Source organism: Dasypus novemcinctus, chromosome 18 (genome assembly GCF_030445035.2).
Source record: "Dasypus novemcinctus isolate mDasNov1 chromosome 18, mDasNov1.1.hap2, whole genome shotgun sequence".
NCBI classification, from domain to species: Eukaryota; Metazoa; Chordata; class Mammalia; order Cingulata; family Dasypodidae; genus Dasypus; species Dasypus novemcinctus.
The window spans coordinates 63,191,677-63,218,255 of NC_080690.1; the positions used below are offsets into that span (position 1 = coordinate 63,191,677).

Sequence of the window (26,579 nt, forward strand, 5' to 3'; positions counted from 1 at the left end):
TACTTCCTCACTTCCCTCACCTCAGGTGTCTCCTCAGAGAGGCCTTCCCTGCCCTCCCCGCCCACACCCGCACCGGTCCCTCCACTTGCGGGCCCTTCACTGGGCTTTAACATCTGTGGTGGCACCTTTGTTTATGCTTCTTAAATCCCCCCCACCGACTCTCCATGGACAGAGAGAATGCCGCGCGCCTGGCACTGCACGGGCGAGCGTCTCTGCTCATTCAGTGTCATGTATCTGTCTCTGCATAATGACAGTCGTCCCTGGCGTGGTGACAGCAGGGTAAAGTGAGGGAGTCGGTGTGAGATGCTTAACGTGGTGCCTGGAACCTGGGAAGCTCAGGACTTCACAGTTACTGTTTCGCCTGTGGCTGTACAGGCCTGGCTGGGGCAGGAGTCCTGGCTGGTGTGTGTGTCACTCTAGGGCATCCCCGTGACCCTCTGTCAATGAGTGGTCATTGAATTCTGTGCTATGGGGTTGGGAATACAAGTGAAAAGGCAGCTGCAGTCCTGCCCTCCCGGAGTCTTCCATCCAGTAGGGCAGACAGACCTGTCATCAGACAGGGACAGCCCAGAGGGGTCAGGGCTGGGACAGGGGTGGCACAGGTAAAGGGGTCCAGGCCAGGATGGAACAGCACAGGGGTTTGTGGGAGCCCAGAGGGCATGCCTCATCCAGCCTGGGGGGTATCAGGGAGGGCTTGCTGGAGGAGGGGCTGTCTGAGCTGAGGTCTGAAGAGTAAGTGGGTGTGAGCAAGGCAAAGGAGTCAAGGAGAGTTCTTGAGCTAGAAGCGAGACACTTTGCTGAGTGGCATGTACTCATTTATTGACATGACTGTCAGTGCAGGTATGTGTAAGTGTATGTGTCCAAGCAGTGTGGACCCCAAGGTACAGCTGCCTTCTCCACCCCTACTTAGTCCCTGTCTGGGCTTGACTGGGGCCTCATGTGTGCCGGGTACGGGGTTAGACCCTGTACTCGGGCTTCTCACAGAGCCAGGCTGGGAGGCCTGGCCTGGGCTTTCCCTGGCTGGATCAAGCATGCATCACTGTGTGGTCCTGGGCAGCTCCCTCGCCCCGGGGGCTCAGGCTCCACGTCTGCCAAGGTCCAAGGGTCCTCTCTGGCCTTCTTCCAGGGCGAGGGGACTCTAGGTGTGTGTCTGCCTGTCTGTGACTGTGTGTGAGTGTGCATGTCTGTGTCTGTCTGCATGAGTCTAGGTGTGCAAGTGTGTGAGTATGTGCACATCGGGGTGTGAATTTGCACATGCTGGGATATGTGACTGAGTGTGTGTAGTCTGATGTGTATCTGTGCATGACTGGGTGTGTATGCACATCTGGACGTGTGGCTCCATACGACTGGGTGTGGAAGTTCATGTCTGGGTGTATGTCTGCTCATGACTCTGGGCGTGCGAGTGTGTGCGCGCATGTGCACGTCTGGGTGTCGTCTGTGTGCATAACTCTGGATGCGTGAGTGTGTATGAGTGTGTGCAGTCTGGACGTGTGTATCTATCTGCATGTGACTGAGCATGAGTGTGTGTGTGCCGTGCATGGCCTGGTGTGCGAGCGTGTGTGGACGTCTGGGTATGTGTCTTGCCTCTCCACCTGTGCCATCACGGCTGGGCCGTGTCTCTCTGTGCAGACCTGTGCCCGTTCTTGCCTACAGTCCTAGCTCACCTAGTTCTCGTATGTGTCTGCGTGGTCTCCATCTGGCCAGGGCCTGGCCTGGCTGTGCCAAGGACGGTCCCCTCAGCGGCAGCCCTTGCCTGTTAGCGGCGCAAGCTGTGGGGCTACCTTGCGTGTTGTGGCTGTTGTGCGCATCTCCATCCCTCCCTCTGACATGTCAGAAGGTTCGCCCTCTTGATGCCACCCCAGGTTGGCTGCAGGTTGGGGGTGTTTGAGGTGCTGCTTCTGGGGAGCCAGGGGCTGGGCCAGCTGGGCCCACCGAGGTTCCCGGCAGTGCAGGACACCACCCACTGGGGCTCCCAGGCCGTGGCCTTGACTGAGGCGGGCTGCAGAGGCGGGGGACCCAAGGGACAGGCCAAGTGGGGCCAGGAAGGGGTGAGCGGCAGCCCTCGGGCCCTCTAAATTTAGCCCCATTTTCGGTAAGTGCTAAGGAGAAGCTGGCCCAAGTCTGCTAAAACCGGCTGGGGGAAATGCAGAGGAGAAGTGAAAGTCCGAGGAGGGCGGGGCGGGGCAGGCAGAGAGGACCCAGAGGCCCAGACGCTGGCCGGGCGGGCAAGCAAGTGTGAGCTCGGGGGCCCGGGCAGCCCTGGGTGGGTCTGACCCCAGGCCGGTGGGATTCGCCAGGCCCCGTGGCTCGGAGTGGCCTGCCCCGGTGCTGCATTCCATTTCCCTGTCGGTTCCTCTTAAAACCTTACCCACCACCTGGGACGGGCGCAGGGAGGGGCTGACCGTAAATAACGCACCACCTTTTCTGAGCAACTGGGGCTTCCGGAGGGCAGGCTGGAGGGGCCGGGGGCCAGGACCCCTGCAGCAGCACCTGGGAGCCAGGTGGCACTCTGCAGCAGTCACCTCCGTGTCTAGGCTGGGAGGAGGCACCGCTCTTTCCCTAGAGTCAAGAGACGGCCACGGGGCATCCGTGCCGCATGGGTGGGCTTGGCAGGCCTTCGACAGGCCCTCCGAGCTCCTGGCTGCCCGCGCCTGGGGGCCACCTGTTAAGGCATCAGCTCGCCTTGGGTGCCTGGTGAAAATGGAGCCCCCTCTGGAGGCTCGCTGGGAATGGCTGGAGGAGAGCTAAGGCCCAGCCGAGTGCCAGGAGTGCCAGGCAGGAGCGTGGGGGAGTGGTGGGGAGCATTTAGGGAGAACAAGGGAAAGAGAACGGTGGAAATTTTCCCTCAAAGCGCTTTTGCCTCTCCAGCCTCTTTCCCCCTGGTTGGAATCTCACCTTCAATTTTTAAGGCAGCGTTGCTTGTGGCTTGTGGCTTGTGGCTGAGGGTCGAGTGGGGGGTGACAGCAGGGGCCGGGGCCTGTTTCAGGCAGGATCGGGGTCCAGGTCAGATGGGGGCTTCTCTCCTGCACGCGTTCATTCCACAGACCAGGCTGAGGCTTGTGCAGCGGTGACGCCAGCCTGGGCCGCGAGGAGCCCGCAGTCTGGCGGCACCCACGGTGGTCAGGGTGGGCTAGGAGGCCATGGTTGGAGGAGGAGAGCGGGGCCTTGGGGCCACCCTCATCCACTCAACACACGCGTCCTATGCTGGGCAGTGTTGGGGATCCCGAGAGGAGTCAAGCGTGCCCCTGAGGGCAGTGGCAGGGGGAGCTCCTCTTTAAGGCCCCAGCTCACAGTCACCGCCTCTGTGAAGCCCTCCCTGACTCCCTAGGTGGGCTGAATCTTCCTCCTTAGGGCTCCCTACGGCCCTGACCCACCCTCTAGCACACTCTGACCCCCGTGAACTGTAAACCGGGGTGCCTTGAGGACCCAGGCCAGAGCCCTGACTTGGAGCTGGGGCACCCGGGGTGCTGGCTTCACAGACGACGGAGGCTGTGAATCGCCAGGTGGGCAGTGGGGAACAGCATTCCAGGCAAAGGGACCAGCCTGTGCCAAGGTTCAGGAATGGCCAGAGGACAGCAGGACAAGGCAGGATCACGTAAGAGACAGAGAGAAGGGTAGGGAGGGACGTTCAGCAAAGCTTTACAACCCGTTCTTCTGGGCGGGGCAAAGCTGGGACCCAGCGACTGTCAGACCAGGCTGCCCTCCTCATCTGGTGGAGAAAAGACCTGGGCACAGATGGCCCTGGGGGCTCGGGGCTGGGACAGCGGGAGGGTGGTGGCTGCGGGAGGCTGAGGATGAGCGTGGACTTTCTGGGGTACAGGTGGGGTGAGAAGCTGCCGTGGTTTGTGGGTGGGAGAGGCATCCACCAGCTGGGCAGGGAGTATAGCACCTCTGTCCCAAGCAGAGGGCGATGCTGGTGTGGTTTGAAAAGCAGGATGTGTGGGGATAAAGTGGCAAGAGACAGGCAGTGGGGAATGTCGGGGGCCACACCCCAAAGGGCCCTGAAGGCTAGGCCGAGGAGCATGGACTTCTCTTAGGGAGATGGGGAGCCGTGGAAGGTTTTAGAGTGAGGGAGAGCTGGTTGTAGGAAGGACGGCCCTGAGGCAATGTGGACAAGTCCATGGGTCCAGGCCAGAGCTGGGGCAGAGGTTTCGGGGATGGTGAGGAGGGATGGGATTTAGGTTAGGGCTGCCTGAAGTAGGGCCTAGATCTGGGCGAGTGACAGTGGGATTGGGCAGTTGGCAGGGTTCCAACTTGTGTCCCCAGAATCGGGGCCAGGGGACCTGATCACCTGGCTCCCTTACCCGCTCTGCTCCCCGTCCCCCCCATCGCCAGCCACCACCTTAGTAGGGCTGTGTGCTGATATTCACGACGTGGTTTTTTTCTTCTTTAGCTTTATTTTTTTCTGTTTTTGTGAAAGTATAATTTACATAGAATAAAGTGCTCCAATTTTCAGTCTGCAGCTTGATGAACTTTTTACATACTCACAGACCCATGCAGCCACCAGACAGTTCAAGACACAGCACACTCCCAGCCTCGCAGAGGCCCTCCCCCGGTCGGTACCCCCCAAAGGTACACACTGATCTGGCCTTTGTCACCTGACGTCCCTCTTGCCCGGGTTGAACTTCACGTCACTGGAGTGGCACCGTGCATCCACCACTGCACGTACGTGCCTCTGTCCGCGGTTTGCTCCTTTCCTTCAGCACCATGTCGGTGAGATTCAGCCGTGTGGGTGAAGCAGGAGTTTGTCCGTCCGCATTGCTGTGGAGTATCTCAGTGCATGGACGTGCCACCTTTGGTGCCATTCACCTGTGGACGGCCACGGCACGGGCTGCCTTCCAGTCTGCCGTGGACATGTGTAGCCCGCGCTTTGGCGGAAAGAACGCTCGTGCCTCTCGGGCACATCCCCATTAGCGGCCGGGCTGGGTTCCTGGGAGGCCGCGTCTCCAGCCTTCTTGGCTAGAGCGCGTATCAATTTATGCTCCTGCCAGCAGCGTAAGACCCGGCTTTTTAATTAGGAATTAACAGCCAAGTGGCGGCGTTTCGCGTCCAGTAACCATCATCGGCAGAACTTCTGCACTTGTTTTTCAGTTGCTGAGAGCTTCCCACCCCTCCCTTTTGCTGGCTTTCTTTGGGTGCAGAGGGCCCTAGAGTCGAACAGCCCCGTTATGGGTGGGTCACGGTTTAGGCCTGGATTTGGAGGGAGCTGTGGGGAGAGTCAAGCCCCGAGGCCAAGCCGAGAGGGAGTTGGGACTCAGGGTGAGAAACGGGATTGAGGACTTGGGTCGAAGCTTGGGCTTGTGTTGGGGTCCAGGCGCACCTGGAGTTAGGGACAAGGTGGTGTCAGGTTGACTTTGGAGTGGGGTGACAGGGTTTGGGTACAACAGACAGGGCCCGCCCCGGGGCCGGGCTGTGGAGCTGCTGAGTAGAAGCTGGAGCCCTGGAGCCGCGGAGACCCGGGTGTGATGGGAGCGCTCCTGGGAGGCGACACCCGCTCTCCCATCTCAGTTTCCTCTTCTGTAAAATGGGGCTAGTCTTAACACCAACCGCTAGCGTGAGCACTGAATCCCATTTAGCGCTGCGAGGGCGCCTGAGAAGCCCACCTTTTCCTTGGTGCTATCGGAGCTTTGAGGACGGGGAGCGTGTCTCCATTGCTTTGTGTCTCAGGGTGCCCAGCTGGGTCCGGGGAACTCCTCTATTTGTGGGGGTGCGATAGTTAGGCCGGGTTTGGGGCACAGTTGGGATCTTCAAAGCTGAAGTCCCAGGTAAGGGGTAGGATTTGGGTCTCGGGGGGCAGGTCAGGACCAGAGCCGGATGGGGTTGGGGTTTGGCCGAGTCGGGGTGGAGCTTAGGCCTGCCTGCGGAAGGTCAGGTGGGAGTGCGCCGTGGACGGGGAAAGCGGGGGGCTGAGGGGGCGCGCTCACAGGCTGGCTGAGCCACACGCACAGAGCTGGCAGCCCCCTCCCTGGGGGAAGCTGCAGTCCCAGCACACCTCCCGGCCCCCCTCAGAGTGGAAAACATGTCTCACCCGAAACCTGATGGCGCAGGACGGGGAGCCGGGGCGGCCCAGCTGTGGAGGAGGCCTGGCTGCTCGCACGCCTGTGGAACATCACCAGCTGCTCCTGGGCGGCCGCCCCAGGACCTCCCTCGCCCTACCCCCCTGCCCCAGTGCCTCACAGCGGGGGGCACCCCTGGTGCCCCCTTTGGGAAGGGTGAGGATAATGCAACCCTCCTCCCAAGGCCTGGGCCCCCCCGTCTTGTCCCGCTGGAGGAGGGCAGAGAGACTCTTCCGAGGGGGCGGGGGTTTAGGGACAGCCAGAGGGGCTGGGGGCCCGAGAGGCCCCTCGGCTTTCCCTCCCTCGTCCCACTCCCATCTCTCCTCTGTCCCCAGAAATAAGAATGTCTAAGCCCCTGGAGGCCGAGAAGCAAGGCCTGGACTCTCCACCAGATCACACAGGTAGGTGGGGGAGGGACGGGGGGAGCAGAGCATCACCGTGGGCTGGGGGAGTGGGGCCCAGGGCAGGGGCAGGTGTGGAGCGAGAGCTGCCTGGGTGGCGCCAGCTCACACTTTCCCTCTCCTTGCAGACACCGAAAGAAATGGACCAGACACTAACCATCAGGTGAGGAAGGGCTGGGGGACCAGGAGGGCTGGGGGAGGAGACGGGAGCGGGGCGGGGCGCAGGGTCCGAAGCAGCTTCAGCTCACTAGTATCCCCCCCACCCCAACTCTCTCTTCTCAGAACCCCCAGAATAAGACCTCCCCATTCTCCGTGTCCCCAACTGGCCCCAGCACCAAGGTAAGTCCCTGTGGGAACAGCCTGGAAAGGTGGGACCGTGTCTCTGTGAGGCGTGGGGCTTGGGGAGGGTCCCCCCGTGGTGGCCCCGGTACCTCGGTGGCAAGGTCCCTCCCCCCCTTTCTCACCCTCGGGCTCCCGCCCCAGGCCTGTGACTCACCCGGGCTCCTTCCCCTTCCCTGGGGGGTGGGGGTGGCCAGGGAAATCCCCCCCAGGGCCCCAGGGCGATGAACAACAGGAAGCTGAGGGCCCCGCCCCCATCCCGACTTCCCTGCCAGAACAAGGGCCCGCACACCCCCCAACACACACACTCAGGGGCTGGGGGCGCAGTGAGGACGGGTGTGGGGTGCAGGAGGGAAGGACGGTGGGGAGGCCGGAAGTGGCCAGGCAGGCACGTTCCGAATCTAGATGGGGCCAGGCGGCCGGGCCCTGCCAGGCTTCCTGGGTGCTCCTTGGGCCCAGATTCCGGGCCTCCCACCCTGCAGCCTGGTTGGGGCAGCTGGCATGTCCAGGGGCCTGAAGGCCGTACCACGGGTGGGGGTCAGTGGGGCACGCTTGGCGGTGGATCTCCTGGCCTGGACCAAAGGTGCCGCTCCCCGCCCTTGCTCTGTGACTGCAGGGCAGTTGCTTCCCCTCTCTGGGCCTCTCAGTTTCCCCTTCTCTAATATGGGGGCAGGGCCTGCCCGGTCAGATGGGGTGGCCCCTGGGACCTCTCTCACTTCTGGCCCCTTTCTGCCAGCCCGCAGTAGGAGGACAGCAGGCGTCCTGCCTCCCTCCGACCTCAGGCTGGGCCCCCTCGGCCCTGCCCTGGGGGACCGTGCCCACCCTCCTCCCACCCTCAACTCAGCTGAAACTGGCATTTGCCTTCTCTCCTCCCCTCAGCACTCCCTCTTTCTTTGGGGAAACCAGCGGGGCAGAGGGAATAAGTTTGTCCCTCCCCTTGCCCTGACTCAGGCCTGGTTCCAGGAGGAAGCCCGAGGCAGAAGAGGGAGGCGCCCCTGGCCCTGGCTTGGCCTGTCCCACCGCGTCCCCCTGGTCTCTGGGGCTTTGCCTCTCGACTCTTACCTCTTCTGTGTCAGTGTTTCCCTTGCGCTGTGATTCATGCGCTCCCATCGCCATCTCAGGCCTAGCCACACACTGCCTTGGTACAACTATTTACATAATAAAGTCTTTTAATTGGCCCAATTTTTAAAAAATATGTTTTATTATGGAAAATTTGAAAATTGAAGATACAAAAATAGAAGAGTATAATGAAAAGAAACCCCCAGGTGCTCACCGCTTGCCTTCAACAATTACCAGCTCATGAATGGGCATGCTTTTTAAACAGCTTGAATACATGTTTTTCAAATGGAAATTCCACGCATGGAAAACCAGAATCACTTGCCATAGAAATAAATACGATTAGTAAAATTCACCCCGAGACTCTTGCCTGCTGAAGGGTCACAGGCCTGGTCTCCTTTTATTATAAGGGGAGGTGAGCTGGGGGTGGGGGCCCAAAGACATCTTAGCCTGCAGTGGAGACTCTCCTCTTAGGATGACCGGAAGGAAAGAAAGCGCCTGGAAAAAGGAACGGTGTCCTCCCCAGGCCAGTCAGTGCTATTTAAAAACACACACACACATCGTTCTGCTAAAATACAACACCAATAGGAAAAGGAAATGCACTAAGGGTTTGGCACACTGAATGTACCGTGTTGCCAAAAGCACCGGATCAAGCAGCAGAACATGCCCAGACTTCTGGAAGCCCCTCACACTCCCCTCTTGGGTTGCCGCTGCCCAGTTGTTTCCCGCTGCATCCCTCTGCTCCTCAGCCTTCTGACGTTTGCATCCATAATTTGAGACACATCACCCTCTGTTATTTGAGATACATCACGCTCCCAACTCGCCATGTCACCCTGGGCAAGTCACTTTTCCTCTCTGGACCTCAGTTTCCCTTTTCGCAAAATGGTGCTGGGACATTGGGCTGAAAGATGATCCCTAAGTCCCCTCTGGGTCCAAGAGTCTGTGATTCCACGAAGCCGGGCTTTCCCCCAGCCCCTTGGCCGGGAGACCCTTCCTAGAGGAAGAGGCCTCCAGCTCACCATGCGAATCCGTTCCACGTGTGTGATGGAGCGGCGTCCACACTCACTCTCAGAGGGACACATGGGCTCGGCAGACGTCTAGGTGTGGTGCGGGAGGCCGACAGCCCCTGGGCCCACATCTGGCCTTCAGAGGTGCTTGGCTTGTCCTGCCCAGGATCTCTGTTGTAGAGTTAGGAAGTTTTTAGAGTTTAGAGTGGCCTTCAGGCAGGGCACGTGCTTTTCAGGCCACGTCTGCCCACGTCACCTGCTTGGGCTGCCTGCCTGTCTCTGTAAGCATGCCAGTTTGTGGCCCACGTTGTAAGGCGCTGATTTTCAAACTTTTAATATTCTAAGACCTTTTCTTCCAACAAAGTCTTACTCATTGACTGAAGCAGAGAGGGGCGCAGGACCCAGAAGCTACTTGTTTGCTTACCCCCCCCACTGGTACCATTTCCTATTTCATAGCACCTGACTCCCAGGAAAGGGAAAAGCGCTCTCCAAAGGTGACATTCTCCCGTAGGCATTTGGGAGCAGGTGTTAGCCGTTGATTGACAAGGAAACTGAAGCCAGAGAGGGCGGCCTGAGGTCCTGCCTCTCGGTGCAGGGTGGTGAGGAGCAGCCTCTGTGCTCCAGGCGGGTCCCTTTCTCTGCCCCACACGTGCCCTCTCTTTGGTTCACAGGTGGGCATTCTCTCTGGCCTCCACTTAACATTCTGGGGTCCCGGACCCTGCCTCTCTCCCCCCCAGATCAAGGCTGAAGACCCCAGTGGCGACTCAGCCTCAGCAGCACCCCCGCCCCCCCAGCCAGCTCAGCCTCATCTGCCCCAGGCCCAGCTCATGTTGACGGGTAGCCAGCTAGCTGGGGTAAGTACCGGGGAAGGAGGACCAGGGGGCACAAGCCGGTCACCCCCCATCTGTTACAGGACTGGTGGCATGAGGCGTCCTGCCAGGGCCACGGCCACTCTCGCCCCTCTGTCTCTCGTCCCCCATGGCCTCCTGTAAGACTTGCCCCCTAACCTGCTTGGCTCTGGCACTAACCCTCTCTGCCTTCTCTGCTCTTCCCCCCGATCCCCACCCCGGCCCCCGCTGCCCCCCGCCTGGCCCCACAGCTCACGGCGCTGATGCCAGCTCAGCAGCAGCTCCTCCTGCAGCAAGCCCAGGCCCAGCTCCTGGCCGCCGCCGTGCAGCAGTCCAGCGCCGCCGCCGCTAATGCCGCCGCCGCCGCCTCTTCCTCCACCTCCTCCTCTTCCTCCTCCTCTGCCTCCTCCTCCACCTCGCAGCCCCCAGCCTCCTCTGGGGGAGGCGACCTGCCACCACCACAGCCGGCCAGCCAGCCCCCCGGGACCCCACAGCTCACCCTCTCCCAACCAATCCAACTCACAGCACAGGTAAGGGCGGCCACACCGACTGCGCTCCTTCAGCAAAGGACTCGCTGAAGCCGTGAGCGTGTGGGCGGCATTGAGTGGGCCTTGGGGTCATTCTGGCCACCAGCCACGGGCCAGGCAGCTCCCAAGCAACCCTAGGAAGCCCAGGGAGACGTTGCCAACCCTTCCAGAAGGGCAAAGCAAGGCGCAGAGAGAGGGGAAGCTCCTGCCAGGTGCTTTCCGTGCATCTTGCCGAGGGCTCACGACAGCCCAGACGTCGGTATCCTCATCTTGAATTGATTGACGAGGAAACCAGGAGTCGCCCCCGTGAATGGGTGCAAACCGCAAGGCTGAGAGTCAGAATCAGTGCCCCAGAACTGGGGATCGAAGGGTCTCCTGGGTTAGGATACGCTGCGTCCTCTCTGCCTGTGCCAGAGATTCTTGGTGCCCATTTAATCATGATTTCCCGTGAGGACAGTTGGTAGGAGCAGGGTGGGAGCCAAGCAGGCTTCAGGCGGGCATGCGCTCTCCTGTCCACCCGTCCACCCCTGCCCACGCCATCTGCTCATGCAGACATCCTGGTTTTCATAAACTTTGGAGTTTGTGGTTGGTGTTCCAAGGCCACGGGGAAGATCCCGAGACGTCTTCCAGCTAAGACACCTGTTTCGCTGCACTTAGCTTCGGGTCTTCTGCGCTCACTGCCGTGCCAGCCGCCTTCCTCTCCCTTTGTCCCCCGCCTCCCGTGGAAACCCCGGGCTGGGGGCTGTTACTAGGCAAAGCGGCCAGGCAGCCCCTGTGAGGCCGATTCCCTAGACAGAGGTCAGCGCTCTGGCCGGGCTGGTCTGTGACTGACCCTGCGCGCTCCCGCGGGGTCTTCCCTTAATGCAGAGCTCGTATCTGCCTCCTTGGAACGTCCTGCCACGGGGCCTGGTTCTGAGAGACCCACAGGACAACCTGTACCCACTGCTCCTTGGTGGCTTTTCCAATGCACCCTCCCAGCCTGGGCTCACCACGAGAGAAGAGCCGCAGTCTTCTTGTGGGCGGCCTTTGTACGGGTGCCGTGTTGATAACGACCTTGACCCCACGCGTCCTCGCCACGGCCAAGGCGCAGAGAGGTGACGTGGACGGGCCCAGTTGAGCGCAGGCGCTCTCCACATGCTCTGTGGCCGTCCTGCAGGGACCCCCTTCCCAGCCTCTCAGACCCCTCCGCGGCAGGCCTTCAATTTGCCTCAAGCCAGACAGCTCCTTCCCAGCTCCTTCCCGAGCCAGGCTGCTTACTTGCTTGGGCTGGCTGTTTCACATCTCCGTGCCCTTGCTCTCCTTTGTCCTTCTGCCTGGGAGTCTGCTCCCTCCCCTTGCCTGGATAGCTCCTCCTCATCCTTTAAGCCCCAAACCGGAGTCACCGCCTCCAGGCAGCGGTTTCCTCTTGGGCTCGGTTGGTTTCCAGCTCCAGTGGTACCTCCTGGCTCCTGCCTTCTCTGGGGACCCCCAGCCCACCCACTCTCCTTCTGCCACAACCCTGATCACCCAGAGCTGTGGCCAAGGACATCCAGGTTGAAGGAGCAAAGAACACAAGAAGGGAGAGGTGTCAGGGCAGCCCAGTGCACCCTCTTCCACGCCCTCCCCATCTTTACAACCTCCCCCAGAGGAGCTACTGAAATCATAGTCATTCATTCATTCAGCTGGCTGTTATTGAGCACCTTTTGTGTACCACTTATGGCCCCGGGAGGGGCGGGGAGAGGGGGCAGCTGTGAACAAGGCAGAGGCGTGGCCTTCAGGGCTTTTCTGTTCTGCCAACAAGCCAGCAAAATGAGCCGGCTTCAGGCAGTCTCTCCTAATCCAACCCTGGGATGCCTCCCCAGGGCTCCCCCATCCCTCTGCCCCTGCTGTCCTGCCCAGGACATGCTGAGGGTTTCCTTGAACCCCTCACGGCCCAGCCTTCCCTTCCCAGCTTCTCTTAGCTCTGCTCTTTCCCCGTCTGTCCTCAGCAGGGTCATGTCTGCTTTCTGAGAGTTGTGCTCGCACAGGCTGTGTGGCCCCGTGACTGTTTCCCCAGGAGACAGGCATCTATTGGGTACCTCCCACAGGCCGGGTGCCACGCTGAGCGCAGGCTGCAGTGGGGACCACGTCGCTCTGTCATAGCCCCCCCCCGCCCCGTACACTTGCCCTAACCCTGTCCTCAGCCTGCCGCTCAGCGTCTGGAGTCTCCTTTCTGGGCTTTTCTGTACAGCTTTGAGCCTGCAGTCATTTCACAAACACTTCCCCGGCCTCCTGGCTGTGAGGCCCTGGCAGGGAGCCGAAGACTGAGGAGTGAATCAGACCCATCCTGGCCCCTGGGAGCTGGGGGAGGCGGAGTGCAGCTCCCGGGCTTGTTGTGCAACAGACACATCCATGAACCATTTACAAATATTTTACTTGAAAAACACCAAAAAACACAGAAAAGAAAGCAAAAAGCACCCATAAGCTCTGTCATTTTAAAATTGTATGTGGTACAAAGGGACAGTCCCCCTTCCATCCCTCTAACGCCAGCTCCCCAGTGTAATGTCAATTGAACAGTTTGGCTGGATCTTTCCCTGCATTTTCCTCACCTGTACAGGTAAAAGGACAGTTTGTTACAGGCCTCGTGGATGAATCAAGGAGAGAAAAAGTTTTGATGCAGTTTTTCAGTCGAGGGTGGGGAAGGTATTCCTCCAGGGGAGGATTTCAGGATGCCTGGGGTAGGGCTAAGCGTTGATTGAAAATTTGCACCAACTGTTAAAAGATCATTTGATATTTGGAAAGTGAAAAAAAAAAATCCCTAATTTCATAATATGACCACAGGAAATAAAGCTTGACAAAGTCTTTCAGCGGGTAGGACCTAGTGAGTAAAGATTTCCCAGGAAGCCCCCTGGATGTGGGGATAGAAACATGGTATGAGTCTGAGGTAGTCAGGGAAAGCTTTTGGGAGGTGGTGGCGCCCGACCCGAGGAAAGCCAGGTAGGCCTTCTCCAGGTGGATGAGCCAGAGAAAGGACTTCTAGAACAGTGGGAAGGGCACATGCAAACCACAGGAGTGAGATGGTAGAGACAGACGCAGGGAGGCTTGTGGGAGAGAGCGGAAGCTGGCCGGGCCAGAGTCCAGCCCAGCTAGAAAGCAGGAAAGGGGATGTCCATCTTCCGGCACTGAAAGGGCCGGCCAGAACATCAGGCCTGACTCCAGGGATCTGCCTCCCTGTTCCATTCTCGGGTGGGCAAAATGGGTGCCAGCACCCATGGACATACAGCTGCCCTGCCCAGGGAGGCAACAGCAGCCAGAAGGTGGGGTCAGCCGCACCTGGACTGCGTGGCTTGAGGGGGGGAGGACCAGCCCCCAAAGAGGATGGACAGGTTCTGCTGCTTGGAGAAGGGGCAGCAGGCACTGAAGCCGCACATCTCGGGGTGTGCGTGTGGTCAGAGCCCTGGAGTCCAGGAGCTGGGCTGAGGGCCAGTCATTTCTGCTGATTCCTTGATGGAATCTGCTGTTTCTCATCCGTACTGGAATTTTAGCACAAGGTTGTATCTGACATAACACAAAATCCATATTTAGGGTTTTTTCCCCTTTTGAATGTTTCTGTGTTTTGTGGTGTTTTGCCCTAAACACGGGGACTTCCTGGGCATCGTATAGCAGGATCAAACTCTGGGGTCAGGGTACAGAGAAGAGCCCATGCTAGAGGCAGGCCACCCCCTTCCATGCCCTCCCCATCTTGACAGCCTCCCCCAGAGGAGTGACTGCAATCATCACAGTCATTCATTCAGCTGACATTTATTTAGCACCTTCTGTATACCAGGCACCCACTCATGGCCCCCAGGAGACAGCTGTGAACAAAGCAGAGGGTTTGCCCTCAAGGCCCTTATGTTCTGGGGGGAGATGGACATAAACAAGTGAACAAGCCAGCAAAATGAGGCAGCTGCAGAGCACATGTGATGCAGCAGTGAAACCGGCTGTGTTATAGAGGTGGAGGGTTGTCAGGAGAGGTTTCCCTGAGAAGATGACCCTTGAGTCCTGAGGCCTGAGTCAGTCAGTCATGAAAGAAGCCAGGGGGAGGGCATTGCAGGAAGAGAGAGCAGCAGGTGCAAAGGTCCTGGGGTGAGAACCAGCATGATTGTTCAGAGTGCAGAAGGAAGGCGGTATGTCTGGAGCAGAGTGAGCAAGGGGGAGACAAGCCTGAGGGGAGAGAGAGGCAGTGCCAGGAACTGCAGGGGTTGGTAGGCCAGGGCAAGGTATTGGGAATGTACTCTAAACTTCGTGGGAAGCTATCCGAGGGTTTTATTGAACGGGGGAGAGACACGACTTGCTTTACTCTTTCCAATGCTCCTGCTGGATGCCAGGTGGGTGGGAGCAGAAGCCAGAAGCCCAGTAGGAAGTGCTTGCAGGCATCCAGGTAGGAGAGGAGGGTGATGGTGGGGGTCAAGGGTGACTTCCAGGTTGTTGGCTTCACCAGTTAGGTGGTGATGAGATGGTTTCCTGGTTGGGGGATATAGGGAGAAAGAGTGTTTTTTTGGAAGGCTAAGGTAGACAGCCAGGAGTTTCATTTTGGACGTGTTAGGGAGGCATCCTGAAAGCAGGCTGAAGCCCAGTGAAAGGTCTGTGCCGGTGCTGGAAGTTGTGAGTTGTCAGGAAGGAGATGGAACCCAGAGTCAGATGGTGCTCCCAGCCCGGGAGCTCTCAGTCGAGTGGGGTGACAGGGCTGCAGGGGTGGCAAATGCTCACGTTTGAGGAGTCTGTCATGATTTTCCAAAATGCTTTCAGGCTGATGATATGATTCAGGCCTCAGAACAACCCATTCTGTAGATGGGAAAACCGAGGCCCCCCAACACAGAAATGACCCGGGAATAATGGGGGACCAATGAAGTGAGAGGGGTCTCGTGAAACATTTCCCATGCCTTGACTCATTTAATTCCTGTAACAGTCTCATGAGGTCAGAATTTCTGTGATGTCCTCTAAGAAAATTGGGGCTTAATGGGGATAAGGAGCAGCCAAGGTCCTGCAGCAGGTAAGGGACGGAGTGAGGTTTCTGGCAGTCTCCAAAGTCTGGGTCTTTCCATGATGCCGTTCATCATTATTGTACGTTTTCTGTCTCTTAAAACAACAGCAATTTATTCTCCCACAGTTCTGGAGTCCAGAAGTTCAAAATCAAGGTGCTGGTGGGGCCGTGCTCCTGCTGGAGACTCCAGGGGGGATTCCTTTCCTTTGCCTCCTCCGGTTTCTGGGGACTCCCAGCAATCCTTGGCTTGTAGCCACATCACTCCTGTCTTAGCCTCCGTCTTCTCCTGGCCCCCTCCTCCCTGCTTCTCCCTGTGTTTCCTCTCCTCTTCCTACCACAAATCCAGGATGATTTCAACCTCAAGGCCCTTAACTCCTTACATCTACAGAGACCCTCTTCCTAGATAAGGTCCCCTGCTGGGGCTCCAGATAGACGTGAGCTCAGGGACGGTCCTGTGCAGCCCAGTACAACCATCCTGTACAATTAAGGAGGCCAAGGGCCGGAGAGCAGAGCTGGCTTCCCCACAGAACACCGCGGCCAGTACGCGAGAGGGTGGAGACTCCAGCCCGCGAGCTGCCAAGCTGGGAAGGACCTTCTCCCCGGCGTAGCAAGTCCCTCCACACCGTGCTTGGCAGGTGGTAACTCGGTTTTACCTGACGCCTGTCGTGACAGAGGCTCCCTGCCTCCCCGGGCAGCCCATTCCCTCGCTAGACAGAACACTGCTCAGAGGACCAGAAAGCCCTTCCTCATTTGGAGAGCAGTCTAGCACGGTGTATTGGAGGCGATGCCCAGCCCCCAGCCCTTCCTGTTCGCCACACTCTGGACTCATGCTAGGTTGTCCATGCCTTAGAGCAGGTGTCATAGCGGGGATGGCAAATGGGTGTCAACCCACACACCAACCCCTGGTGCTGCTGGAGCAAGTGCGCTGGATGGTAACGGAGGGAGGGGAGGGGTCCCGGGGTGGGGGTGTGGCTGGGGTGTCTGCCCTGTGCCCCGGAGCGTGGAGCGAGGGGCTGCACCTGGGCCACGGCCCTGCCGACCCTGCTCTGGCGGAAGGACGGCCAGCTGGGAAAGTGAGCAGTTACCCTCCAGGTCACCCTCGTATCATAGAAACTGTGCGTCTCAGTCTTTCTGTCCCCAATCTGGGGCCAAAATCCCAGCAGCGGCAAAGTGCAGCCAGTCCGCCCCCGAAATCCCGCCAGTCCTAGGGTTCGCCTCATTCAGGCACTGAACTTTTATTGATTACCTGTGAGGCACCTGCACTGGTCAGAATCCAGTGACTTGGTCCTTCTCTTCTCAGCCTTTACTGGATTGCGCCAGCCCCCTGGGCAAGTTTTTCTCACGGGCTGGGGACAAAGAGTTGATCCACTGAACACTCTGGCCAGGGGCTGGTCCCAGCATCTTTCTGCTTACCGTAACTTCTCCACCATCTGTAATAGGCCCCTAAGTGGTTTCAGAGCTCCAAGCTGCCTCTAGATGGTGGAGAAATGGGGCCTCCTACTGGCCGGCAAACCCCAGCCCTGGGCCAGCTCACTCTTCATGCAGAATATTCCCTCTTCCACTGCTGCCACGCTTGGTTCCTATCTACTTTGCATCCACCATGCCCAGGCACCTCTCTGAATGGGAGGTTCAGTGGGCAATAAGGCAGACAAGTCTGTGCCCTCGTGGAGCTGGCACCCACCCTAGTTGGGAAGATAGACAGGAGGTAGAGAACTGCTTTAAAGCAAAGAGTGTAATGTACTAGAAAGTGACTGAGGGAAAGGAAGGCTCCTTATCAGAGCAGGTGGTCCGGGGAGGCTGGTGATAGAGACTTAAAAGATGAGGAGGGGCCAGCCATGTGCACATCTGGGGGGAGGGGGGATGGCACATGCAAAGGCTCTGAGGTGACACCTGCTTTCTCGGTGATGGCAAGGAGACCCATGTGGCTGGATCAGAGTCAGGGAGTGCAAGGACTGTGGGAGGTGAGGAAGGAGAGGCAAGCAGGGGCCGGTGCACGCAGGGCCAAGGCAAGAAGTTTGCTGATGTTATGACTATGCTGAAAGCTGTTGGAGGGTTTATGGTGTGTTTTATATTTAAGTACAGGGACCTGGAGTCACAGACCGCCCTGCAAGCATTTGTGGATAGAATTCAGGGCATCCGTGAACTTGAATGGGGGAAAATTACATCTCGATTTTTATCCTCTACCGAAATGTAGCATTTCTTTCTATTTTAAATGTAGACATGAACCACAGTAGTATTAGCAGTACTTGACTTTGTCACCAGTAGAAAGCACAGATATTTTCATATTGTATTATCATTGTTGCAGAGCTCTTGAAATAGTGATTTCACTCATCATTGCTTTGGAATCACAGTAGTCAACAGACCTGTTGCCTGATCTTATGATTTAATGTGCTAATAAAAAACCCCATAGATGACTATATTGCAATTCAAAATAATGTTTGATCACTTTATTTCAGTATAATGGATTCCATTAGAAACCCTATATATTTTATCTTACACATTTTTTAAAAAAATTCTGGGAAGGGGCCAGTAGGTCTTGTCAGATGCCTAAGAATTCAGGGTGCCAAAAGTGAGAACCCTGTTTCATTAGGCCCCTCTCTGACTGCTTGGTGGAGAATGGATGGTTGTGGGACAGAAGGCAATGGTGGCTTGGACCCAGACAATGACAGTGGACAGGGGAGAAGGGGAGGGAGCTGGTGGGATCTGAGGATGGATTGGACCTAAGAGGAGCAGAAGGGAAGGAGGGAATCGACGTTTCTGGTTGGAGTCACCTGTGGATGGGGTGCCATTTAGTACTTTTCATCTGGGCAGACCCCCTGCAATTTCCCCATCCTTTTCCTCTCCCTGCTGATTCAGAAAGAACCCCACACAACCTCTCTTTTAGACTTCTGGGTGAAGGAAGAATTTGCACGGAGAACCCAGCTAGGGAGAGAGGCAGAAGTTAAATATTTTAATCAACAATCTAAGACTTGTAGGAAATAAAAAAAGTACCAGTAATAAGCCTTTACTTCTGGACTCATTCATTTTAAAAAAACCAAAAACACCAAACTTTTTATTTTGAAATAATTTCAAACTTACAGGATAGTTGCAAAAATAATGCAAACCCCGTACAGAGAACTCCAACATACCCCCATCCCCTTAGATACCCAGATCCACCGATTTTAACATTTTGCAGCATTTGCCTTATGTTCTGTCATCTATTTATCTATCTGTTTTCTGAACATTTGAGAGCAGATTGCACACACCCTATTCCTGGAGTATGCAGTACTTCCATGTATATTTCCTATGAACAAGGGTATTCACTTAAGTAATCACCTTAAGTGCAGTTCTCAAGTTTAAAAAATTTAACATTGATATAAAGCTCACATTCTATATTCCAATTTTTTCTTATGCCCCAATCTTGTCCTTTTGAGCCTTTTCTCCATTCTTAGAGCCCATGTAGAATCATGTATTGCATTTAACTGTCATCGTCTCTTTAGTTCTTTTTTTTTAAATTATGAAAACATATATACAACATAAATCTTCCCATCCCCAACTCTTCCCAAGCATACCATTCAGTGGGATAAATCACAGCCACCATATTGCGATGCCTTCACCACCATCCATTACTAGAATTTTCCCTTCACCCCAAGTAGAAACCCTGCGCTCATTTTGCATTAACTGCCCACTGCCCCAGCCCCCCACCCCTGGTAACCTGTCTCTGTGAGTTTGCATATTCTCTGTTATTTTCTTTGTGGTTAGCTTGGGGCTTAAATTTAACATCCTCAATCTAAAACAATCTTGTTTGCTTTGATAACAATTTAACAACTTCAACAGCACACACACACTATGTCCTGTAGCCCTCTGTCCCCCACCTCGTGTCACAAATTACACATTTATGCATTATGAGTCCAAAACCTTTGGTTTATCATTAAATTTATGCATTTGCCTCTTAGATCCCATAGGAATCTAAAATACGATAGTAGCAGCATTACTATTTACCCGTCATTATCTTTACCTGAGATCTTTATTTCTTCATGTGACTCCACCTGTCTAGTGTCCCTTCCTTTCACCCTACAGAACTCATTTTCACATTTCTTGTAGGGCAGGTCCAGTGCTAAGAAAACCCCTCAGCTTTTGTTTATCTGGGAATGTCTTAATACCTCCCTCATGTTTGAAAGACAGTTTTTCTTGATACAGAATTCTTGGTTGGCAGTTTTTGCTTTCAGCACTTTAAATATCTTTTTCCACTGCCTTCTTGCGTCCATGATGTCTGATGAGAAATTGGCACTTAATCTTATCGAGGCTCGCTTGTATGTGACAAGTTGCTTCTCTCTTGCAGCTTCCAGAATTCTTTCTTTATTTTTAGCATTCAACAGTTTGATGATAACATGGTGCTGTGTGTGTCTACTTGGGTTTATCCTGTTTGGAGTTTGTTGAGCATCTGGGATGTATATATTCATGTCTTTAGTTATATTTGAGAAGTTTTCAGCCACTATATTCTCTCTGCCCCTTTCTTTCTTTCTTCTCCTCCCACATTGTGTAAATTTGTATACTTGATGGTGTCCCACAAGTTCCTCAGGCTCTGTTCACTTTTCTTCATTCTTTCCTCTTTCTTTACCCCAGACTGGGTGATTTCAATTATCTTCTCTTCAAGGTCACTGGTTCTTTCTTCTTCAAGCTCCAGTCAGGAGAATTGAATTCCATCTAGGGAATTTTAAATTTCTGTGGCCTTCAGTTCTGTTTAGTTCCTTTTCATAATTTCCACCTCTCTATTGATATTCTTTTTGGGTTCATCTATCATTTTCCTGATTTCCTTTAGTTCTTTGCCCATGTTTTCCTTTAGTTCTTTAAGCATATTTGGGATCATTTTTAAAGTCTCTATCTCTTATATTTTTTACTGTAACATTTTTTTGTGATGTATATATCTTCAAAAAAATACCATTTACAAAAATGATAGGGTGGGGAATGGGGTACATGGGAACTTCTTACATTTTTTATGTTTTTTAATGTAATGTTCTCTGTGATGTAGTAACGTTAATTTAAAAAAAAAGTAAACAAAACAAAACAAAACAAACAAAAGTCTCTATCGGGTTCACCCCAGGTCTGATCCCCCTCCTGATAGCTCCTAACACTTTAATCTTCTTCTTTGCCTGGGCCATCACATCCTGTTTCTTTGTATGTTTTGTAATCTTTTGTTGAAACTTGGACATTTTGATATTTTAGGGCATTATCACTGGACTTTAGACTCTGAGACATCTAGTCCTTAAGTGTGTATCCAGCTAGTATTATATCAGAGCTTTCCTTGAATGTCAGGGGCTAATGAAAGGAGGAGGAAGAAGAGGACATGAGGAAGAGGAGGAGGAGGAAGAAGAAAAAAGGAAAACACCCTTCCAGTCATTGCAGTTTGGCCTGGGTGGTGTCTCCTTCTGGGCTTATCCATAACTTCACTTTGTTTTTTGTTTTTTTTAAAGACTTTTAAAAAAAATTTCTCTCCCCTTACCCCCCCAGTTGTCTGTTCTCTGTGTCTATTTACTGCGTCGTCTTCTTTGTCCGCTTCTGTTGTTGTCAGCGGCACGGGAATCTGTTTCTTTTTGTTGCGTCATCTTGTTGTGTCAGCCCTCCATGTGTGTGGCACCACTCCTGGGTAGGCTGAACTTTCTTTCGTGCTGAGCGGCTCTCCTTACAGGGCGCACTCCTTGCGCGTGGGGCTCCCCTACGCGGGGGACACCCCTGCGTGGCAGGGCACTCCTTGCGTGCATCAGCACTGTGCATGGGCCAGCTCCACACGGGTTAAGGAGGCCCGGGGTTTGAACCGCGGACCTCCCATGTGGTAGACGGATGCCCTAACCACTGGGCCAAGTCTGCTTCCCCATAACTTCACTTTGATCTGGAGAATAGGCCCCAGTGCAGGGCCCTCCCTGATCCTCTCTGCACGTGTCTTGTCTTGGGCATGAACCTGTGGCCCTAGGAATTCCCCCAGTTACGTGGAAACAAACGGTCCCCCTACCCTAGGAACCAGTTTCCTCCGAGTGCAGGCCCTGCAGCCAGCAGTCCCTTGCCCGAGGCAGTGCTGCTTGCCTGCTTTCCCACCAGGTTCGGAAGGGGAGTTCCGCCAGCCGCCTTCTACACGCAGGCAAGTTCTGGGACAGCGGGATCCCCAGGCCACCACCAGACAGCGTGGGCCAGGCGTCCAGGCTCCCAGTGTGTGCATGAGGGTAGCTCTGCTCCCCCTGGACCTGGGACCTGGATCTGCACGGGGAGCTCGAGTGTCTCCACACAGAGCTGGTGGGGGTGGGGCGGGGCCGGCCCGGGCGTCATGCAATCCTGTGGCTTTTCAGTGGCCTTTCTCTTGATTCAGTGCTCTGCCTGTTAATGCAATCCATTAACTGTTTTCTGGAGCTTTTAGAAAGATGTTTCTGCCAGTTCTTGCTGGCTGTTCAAAGCTTTTCAGGGGGGACGGAAGTGTCTCACTCTGGCATCTTGATTGGGGCCTGGCCTCATTCATTTTATTCAATTCAGTGGGCGTTTGTTGAGGTTAGGGATATAAGAAGAAAGAGACGTGGCCTCTGGCTGCTGGAGCTTCAGTCCACTAGAGGGAAAATATATCTAAGCAAATACGCTACATTGCAAGAGATGCAGCAGAGAGGAGGGTACATCCAGTTTGTGGGGTCTGAAGTTGATAGAGGTTGGGGACCCTTTTAAAGGAAAAGAATACAAAATTATGAAACTGGCCTTAGAATGGTTCAGTGTAAACGGGAGGCCCTGAAGCTGAAGCATCATTCACTCCCCAGTCACTGCACATCTGGAAGGGGCACAGGCTGGGGGCAGGCAGGAAAAGAAGGCAGAATGGGCACACTTTTGAAGGCTAGAGTTTTGGAACTTAAAACCGCACTGAGCCCTGAGCTCTCTGCTTAGAGGATTAGCAGCTGGGGGCGGGCACCCCTGACTACCCTGTCCACTGGCGGACACCATCCTTCTGGGAGCACAGTGAGAAAGCCGAGGCCTTCACAGGGACGGGACAGACTCAAAACCATTGCAAGACGAAGGGGTGAAAGAGAGGGATGTTAGGCAGACGTGACTGTTCAACTGGGTGGGTGGGCGGGACAAGGGCATTTATTTAGGTAAATGTTCACAATTCAGGAGCTACAGAAGGTCTGACAGTGTTTGAAGTTCCTGGTGCTTTTTTCCATATTTAGTCTATGCACAGCCACGCATACCCCTAAACAGACTTGTTTTTACACAAACAGTAGCATATCATACTCACTGTTCTACATCTTGATCTTTCCCCTCAGCAGGGCTTCTTGGAGATTGTTCCTTATCAGGACACAAAAAGTGTCCTTTTTCTCTTTTTAAAAAATTTTTTTAAAAGATTTATTTATTTTTATTTATTTCTCTCCCTTCCATAGCCCCACTCCCACCCCCCACCCCCCACCCCCCAGTTGTCTGCTCTCTGTGTCCATTTGCTGTGTGTTCTTCTGTGACCGCTTCTATCCTTATCAGCAGCACTGGGAATGTGTGTTTATTTTTGTTGCGTCATCTTGTTGTGTCAGCTCTCTGTGTGTGTGGCGCCATTCTTGGGCAGGCTGTACTTTCTTTCACGCTGGGCGGCTCTCCTTACAGGGTGCACTCCTTGTGTGGGGGCTTCTGTATGCGGAGGACACCCCTGAGTGGCACGGCACTCCTTGTGCGCATCAGCACTGCACATGGGCCAGCTCCACACGGGTCGAGGAGGCCCGGGGTTTGAACCGTGGACCTCCCATGTGGTAGGCGGACTCCCTATCCATTGGGCCAAGTCCACTTCCCTCCTTGTTCTCTTTGATGGCTGTATAGTATTCCATCGCACGGATCCACCCCCATTCATTCAATCCATTGCCTCCTGCTTCATGCTCAGCTGGTTTCCAGACTTTTACTAAAATACTGCCACAGGGAATATCCTTTTATATCAGTCATTTTATGCAAGTGTATTTCCCTCAGGTAAATTTTCAGATGTGGAATGGCTGAGTCAAAGGGCACATGCATTTATAATTTTGACACACATCGCCAAATTGCCCTTCCAGAGGTTGTGCCAAGGTACCATCTCACCAGGAGTGTTTAAGAATGTGTTTCCCATTCTCTCCCCAGCTTAGTGTGTTAGCTGCTGGGTTTTTTGTTTTTGTTTTTAATTTGAGTACTTACAGGTTTACAGAAAAACAATGCAGGAAGTACGGACTTCCTATGTATCTCCCCACAGCCCATAGTTTCCCCTACCGTTAACATTTTGTGTTAGTGTGACAATAATGTAACATTGTAAATGTTTTTTTAACACTACTGGATTATATACTTGAAAGTGGATAAATGATTACTTTTAGGTTGTATGTATGGTACCAGAATAGAGCTATACCGCACAGAGTGAACCCTAATATAAATTCTGGACTACAGTTAATAATATAATTATAATAATAATGTGTCATTGGTTGTAACCAAGTTACCACACCAGCTGCTCTTTTTATCTCTGCCTACTTGATAGGTAAAAATAGCATCTCAGTGCAGGTGTGGCCATATTTACCTTTTAGTGAGCAAAGCTGCCCACCTTCTCATCTGGCTAAGAGCTGTTTTGCTGGACATGCTTGAGGCCATGTCCGTTGGCCATGTCACATTTTTAGTCCCTTTCTTAGGATTTGTAATGGCTCTTTAATATATTAGAAAAATGTACCATTTGTGTCGAGTTGCTTATGTTTTTTCCCAGTTTGTTCATTTCCTGAGACATTAAATTGGTCCTTGAAATAATAATAGCATTGGGAGGAATTGAGGGGTAGGTGCCACAACCCGCCCCCCCCCCCCAATTTCCCAAAAGGAAAAAATCATAACTGTATGTAACATATTACAGCTTCCATCTATCCATAAAAGTTGCCAAGAAAATTATGAAGCATCGGTCTTGGTTCATTCAACAATATATACGGAGCACCTCCTGGGTGCCAGGTACTGTTTTATGTGCTGAGGATACAGCAGGGAGCCAAACAGTCGAGGCTGTGACGTTCCAGTGAGGGAGACTAGATGGAAAGAGAGAGCTCTCGAGGTGGTGATAAGTCTTGTGAAGGAGATAAAGTGGGGGTGACGTGATAAAGGGAGGTGAGGGGGCAGACTGGTTTAGATCAGGTGGTAGAGGAGGGCATCTCTGAATTGGTGATTGTGACCTGAGTGAAAAGAAGCAGCCATGAGTGTAAGAACAAGCACTGTCTCAGCAGAGAGAGCTGCACGTGTAAAGGCCCTGGGGCAGGAACAAGCTTGGCACATTTGCGAAGCAGAAAAGGGCTGAATGGTTGGTGCATGGTCAGCGAGGGAGAGGGTGGTAGGAGCTGAACACTGAGAGACTCCACAGGCCCCAGAATAAAAGCCTTAAAGGCCGGGTGGGGAGTTTTGATTGTGTTTTTAAGAGCTCTGAAGCCATTGGAGTGTCGTGTGTGTGTGCATGTATATGTGTGTTTGTGTGTAATGGGCTTTGCCTTTTCTTTTAAAATGTTCAAACACATAAAAGTAGAGAGAATGATATAATAGTCCCCACTTACTTGTCATCCAGCTGAACTGATATCAACATTTTGCCAATCTTGTTTCATCTATATACCTTGCTTTCTTTCCTCCGGAATTTCTTTTTCTTTTCTTTTCTCCCTCTTTCCCTGCCTCATTCCCTTTTAAAAACTTTTTATTGAAATGTAAGAAATACAGAGACATGTGGAATCACAGGGGTAGAGCTTAACAAGTACTCGAAAGCCGAGCGTACCCATGTGCCCAGCACCCACATCCAGAAACTCAACATGCCAGGCCCCTGGAAAGACCCTCGTGCCCTTCCAGGCTGTACCCCGAACTTCTAACATGCAAATAACATAAAGGGAACCACACGGAATGTCTTCTCTCACCACCAGCTTCTTTCAGTTATCATTACATTTGGGAGGGTTGTATTGTTGGGTGTAATTGTAGATGGTAGACTGTTCATTTCAATTGTCACATAGGTCCACTAAGTCACAGTTTATTGACCCATTCTACCCTTGACAGGCATTTGCATCTCTTCAGGTTTTGGCTTATAAATGGTTCTGCTGAGTGAGCCTTCTAGGGCATGTCTTTTTTTTTTAAATTGTTTTATCTTCGTATATTTTCAGAAAGATTTATTTTAAAAAATTTTATTCCCCGCCCCCCCCATGCCATTGTTTGTGCTTGCTGTCTGCTTTCTGTGTCTGTTCGTTGTGTGCTTATCTTCTTTTTTTAGGAGGCACTGGGAACCAAACCCGGGACCTCCCATGTGGAGGGAGGTGCCTAATCGTTGAGCCACATCTGCTCCCTGCTTGTTGTCTCTCACTGTGTTTTCCTCCTTGTGTCTCTTTGTTGCATCATCTGTGTCAGCTTGCTGGCCAGCAGGTGGCATCAGTTTGCTGTCTTGCTTGTCTTCTTTAGGAGGCATCAGGATCCGAACCCAGGGCCTCCTATGTGTAGGCCCACAGCCAACTGCTGAGCCACATCCACTTCCCTATTGCATGTCTTTTGTGAATATGTGTACGTATTTATGTTGGTTTAAACGTAGGAGTAGAATTGCTACTGGGTCATCAGGCAGGCATCTGTTCAGCTTTTAGCAGATAGTGCCAAGTGTTTTCCAAAATACTTGTACCAATTTACATGCCCACTATTTGCTGGAGTACTTTAAAAGCTCATTGCAGACATTCTATTATTTTATTTTGGAGTGTTTTAAATGGAGAAAAGATTTGGTCTGATTTACATTTTTAAATGGTTCTTTTGTTCTGTGGGGAAGTAAGACAAGGCAAATATTCCATTGAAAAAGAAAAGGCAGATAAAGAGTGAGCCTTGCTGGGACTGCCCAGATAGGACCCTAGGTACCCCAGTGTTGGGAGATGCTTCCTGGGTGCCCTGAGCTCAGGGGCATCCTTCAGACACCCCATCCTCCATCCCTCGCAGCCCCAGGCCAGAGCACCCCACAGAGCAGCTTCCTGGCTTCAGCTCCCCGGGGCTTAGGGTGATGCCGAGAGGGAGGAGCCAGCCAGGACTCAGGCTGTCCTTCTGTCTCTCCCCCCTCCCTGCAAGGACATACAGCAGCTCCTCCAGCTCCAGCAGCTGGTACTCGTGCCAGGACACCACCTCCAGCCGCCGGCTCAGTTCCTGCTGCCGCAGGCCCAGCAGAGTCAGCCAGGTAAGGCCCCCACCAACGGCCAGGTCCACCGGATGCCCCGCAGAGCCTCCCTCATTCCCCCTCACCCCCTCAACCCCGCACGTCCTCCATTGTCTCCCCAGGCCTGCTACCGACGCCAAATCTATTCCAGCTACCTCAGCAAACCCAGGGAGCTCTTCTGACCTCCCAGCCCCGGGCCGGGCTCCCCGCCCAGGTGAGACCATCTGCTG

The 26,579-nt window shown here is 54.0% G+C and overlaps 1 protein-coding gene across 1 annotated transcript in view; it reads left to right on the top strand.

The window, feature by feature from the left end:
- The window catches only part of POU2F2 (POU class 2 homeobox 2), a 36,743-nt gene that overhangs the window by 599 nt on the left and 9,565 nt on the right, over nucleotides 1-26,579 (top strand). Inside the window, 7 exon segments of the mRNA XM_058280338.2 lie at nucleotides 6,392-6,457; nucleotides 6,586-6,620; nucleotides 6,740-6,796; nucleotides 9,531-9,713; nucleotides 9,959-10,237; nucleotides 26,265-26,370; nucleotides 26,472-26,563. Of these exon segments, the coding sequence (XP_058136321.1) occupies nucleotides 6,392-6,457; nucleotides 6,586-6,620; nucleotides 6,740-6,796; nucleotides 9,531-9,713; nucleotides 9,959-10,237; nucleotides 26,265-26,370; nucleotides 26,472-26,563 (818 nt within the window).